Source organism: Juglans microcarpa x Juglans regia, chromosome 7D, assembly GCF_004785595.1.
Source record: "Juglans microcarpa x Juglans regia isolate MS1-56 chromosome 7D, Jm3101_v1.0, whole genome shotgun sequence".
NCBI classification, from domain to species: domain Eukaryota; kingdom Viridiplantae; phylum Streptophyta; class Magnoliopsida; order Fagales; family Juglandaceae; genus Juglans; species Juglans microcarpa x Juglans regia.
The window spans coordinates 5,889,334-5,892,486 of record NC_054606.1 but is presented as its reverse complement, the minus strand read 5'-3'; the positions used below and the strand labels follow the sequence as shown (position 1 = coordinate 5,892,486).

Sequence of the window (3,153 nt, the reverse complement as noted above, 5' to 3'; positions counted from 1 at the left end):
GAACATGTTTTCACTCACAGTACTTAATATATAAGTGTGTGTGTGTGTGGGTGTGTGTGTGAGAGAGACTACGTACGTACGAGACTAATGAATCGAAGATTCTTCGTGTGAATCAGGCGGGCATAATCCTCGGTCCATCACTACTTGGGCGCTTTGAACCATTCAAGATCTTGTTTGACGTTAGAAGTCAAGAAATAATTGGTATACTGGCTGCCTTTGGTTACGCAGTGTTTTTGTTTTTGAGCGGAGTGAAAATGGATATGGAAGTGTTAAAAAGGACGGGAAGAAAAGCCTTATATACTGGTATTGCCTGCATATTGTTCCCTTTGATAATTGGCTTGTCACTTGGACTGTCCCTTAAAAGATCTTGGCTCACCAAAGAAGAAGCATATAGTCTTCCATTTCTGACAGCATTTCATAGTTTAACTCCATTTCCGGTGGTCGTTTACCTTCTCGAGAAACTCAAGATCTTGAACTCTGAACTTGGTCAATTAGGCCTATCTGCAGCATTGGTTTCCGACTCGATTGGCTTATTTCTTCTTGTTCTTGCCACATGGAGTAGGGTTGCCAGGGCAAAGGGTAGTTTTCATGTTATTTTTGTTGGAGCTTCAAGCATTAGCTATCTCTTAACAGTTGTATTTGTTTTTCGACCCGCAATGGTTTGGATAGTCAAGCAAACACCCAAAGGAAGGCCTGTCAAAACCGTATACATTCACATGATCATGCTGCTGATGCTTGTGTCTGGCTTGCTTTCTCATTCGTTTAATTTTTGTTTTGTCACTGGACCCTTTTTTCTCGGTTTGGCGGTACCAGATGGACCGCCTTTAGGATCTGCCATTGTCAACAAGTTCAACTGCTTCACTGAACGTGTGCTACTTCCACTCTTTGTAACTATATGTGCTATGAAGGCTGATCTAGGTTTAATCAGCCTCGGTAGCAACTTGCTGGCCTTCTATATAATCCTCCTTATTGCGACTTCTGCTGCCAAAATGGTGGCCTGTTTGATTCCCCTCTTGTACTCCAAAATGCCCATAAATGATGCTCTAGCACTTGCTCTCATTTTGAGTTTCAAAGGTGAAGTTCATCTCAGCTTATATTCATACTACGGAGATGACCAGGTGACTTATATATCTTTATTTTCTCCTCTGCTTTTATACTAGAAAAATGGATTATTTTTCTAACCAAACAATAATAAACAAAACTAGGTCCAACTTATACTAGACAAGGCGCTTTCTTTATCGATAGTTGCGATCCTAATTAATGCAACTATTGCACCAATCTTGGTGAAGTACCTGTACGATCCTTCAAGGAAATATGCAGGTTACAAGGAAAGGGATATCATGCATAACAGACCCAATGCAGAGCTTCGCATCTTGGTGTGCATTCACGAACCCGACAACATTCCTACGGTTATCAAACTTCTGGAAGCTTCAGGCTCGACAAGACAAAGACCCCTTACTGTTTATGTTCTTCACCTTATCAAACTGATTGGCCGAGCCTCCCCCGTTTTTATCTCCCACCAAATGCAGAAAAAGACTCTCTCCAAAACTTCCTATTCAGAGAATGTGATTATCGCATTTAGTCGCTTCAAACAAGACAATCTGGATGGCATATCACTGTTGCATGTTTTCACTGCCATCTCTCCACCAAAGTACATGCACGAAGACGTATGCACTCTTGCACTGTACAAGCTCGCGTCCCTCATAGTACTCCCATTCCACCGGAAATGGTCTCTTGATGGGTTTGTTGAATCGGAGGACTGTGCTATAAGGACTCTGAACTGCGGTGTCCTTGAACTAGCACCTTGCTCCGTGGGGATCCTTGTTGATCGTGGCCGTTCAACTATTCCAGCAGATTCATCTTATTCTGTTGCAATGATCTTCTTAGGAGGGAGTGACGATCAAGAGGCATTAACATTGGCGAAACGCATGGCCAATGATATGATGAACATCAATTTAACTGTGGTTCACTTTGTTGCATCTGGGAGTGAAGAGATTAGAGATTGGGGCGATTTGCTGGACCATGAGGTGCTCAAGGATGTTAAACTTAACAATGTAAGTGGTGGATATGTGACGTATATAGAGGAGATGGTGGAAGATGGACCTCAGACGGCATTGATAATTCATTCTATGATAGACGAGTACGACCTTCTTATAGTTGGGAGGCGGCACAATGTAGTGTCCCCTCAAACATCAGGGCTTGCAGAATGGAGTGAATTCCCAGAGCTGGGTATCATCGGAGATCTTCTTGCCTCCACAGAAAACAACACCAGGACATCCGTTTTGGTGGTGCAGCAGCAACAACGTCGACGACGGGCAATATCCTAGTCATGCTGGTTAGAAAAGTCATAAGATCCATTTTAAAAAAGAAAATCTCTTTTTTAATAGATTCATTTTTGGTTTTCAAAAAATCTGCACGTAGCTCTTAAACTTATAATTACTCATTTTGGTTGAAAAGGAAGGAAGCCACACGCGATTGTCTAGTGACTATTATTATCAATTCCAAATATATATCGAGGCATCAAACAATATATTTTGTGAATTTATATTCTAGTTCTTTGATTCAAAATAAATTTCATTTTAAATTAAGAAATGTACGTGTATTAGACCACTACGCAAGCACCATCTACAGACATACAATGGCATGCGGTCCTTCCATGAGCAATGGGATACGCACTTATAAGAGATTTAGTTAATTACGAAACTGGGACATGAGGATCACCAAAAAAGTAAGCTAGCTTTTAGTGGATTGACATTATCTTGACGCGTAGTGCTACCGGAAACAATACTTTAACCGAAGATTTTAACTGACACCACAACAATTTCATCAATGTCAAGTACTACTGCCTGTACTACTGTCATTGTGTTAGAGAATGTAAATTCTAGGATTGAAAAAATAATTGCAAAATAGCATGAATTAGAAGTTCTGACGAAACAAGTAAATATGAAGATGCGCATAAAACAACAAGAAAATCAATAATGAGAGATGCAACTCCAAATGCAGATATTTATGCAACAATTCAAGCCTCCATGTAATTGATTTTTGTGTTTTGCATATTGAACAATTATATACTAATAACATTATTAGTATTGGTACTATTTCATTTATTTAGTTCTGACTTATTAGATTAGTTTTATTTATATTGAACAATTT

At 39.7% G+C, this 3,153-nt stretch overlaps 1 protein-coding gene across 1 annotated transcript; it reads left to right on the top strand.

Moving 5' to 3' along the window:
• Window positions 1-254: 254 nt before the first annotated feature.
• On the top strand, window positions 255-2,327 carry LOC121239488 (cation/H(+) antiporter 4-like). The gene is made up of 2 exons (XM_041136743.1): window positions 255-1,118; window positions 1,206-2,327. Exons 1-2 carry the CDS (start codon window positions 255-257, stop codon window positions 2,325-2,327), a joined length of 1,986 nt encoding a protein of 661 aa, XP_040992677.1.
• Window positions 2,328-3,153: the final 826 nt, after the last annotated feature.

Coding starts and splice junctions, on each gene's coding strand:
- LOC121239488 (XM_041136743.1), top strand. CDS start 255: ATGGATATGGAAGTGTTAAAAAGGACGGGAAGAAAAGCCTTATATACT. Junction 1,119..1,205: donor CATACTACGGAGATGACCAG/GTGACTTATATA, acceptor AAACAAAACTAG/GTCCAACTTATACTAGACAA.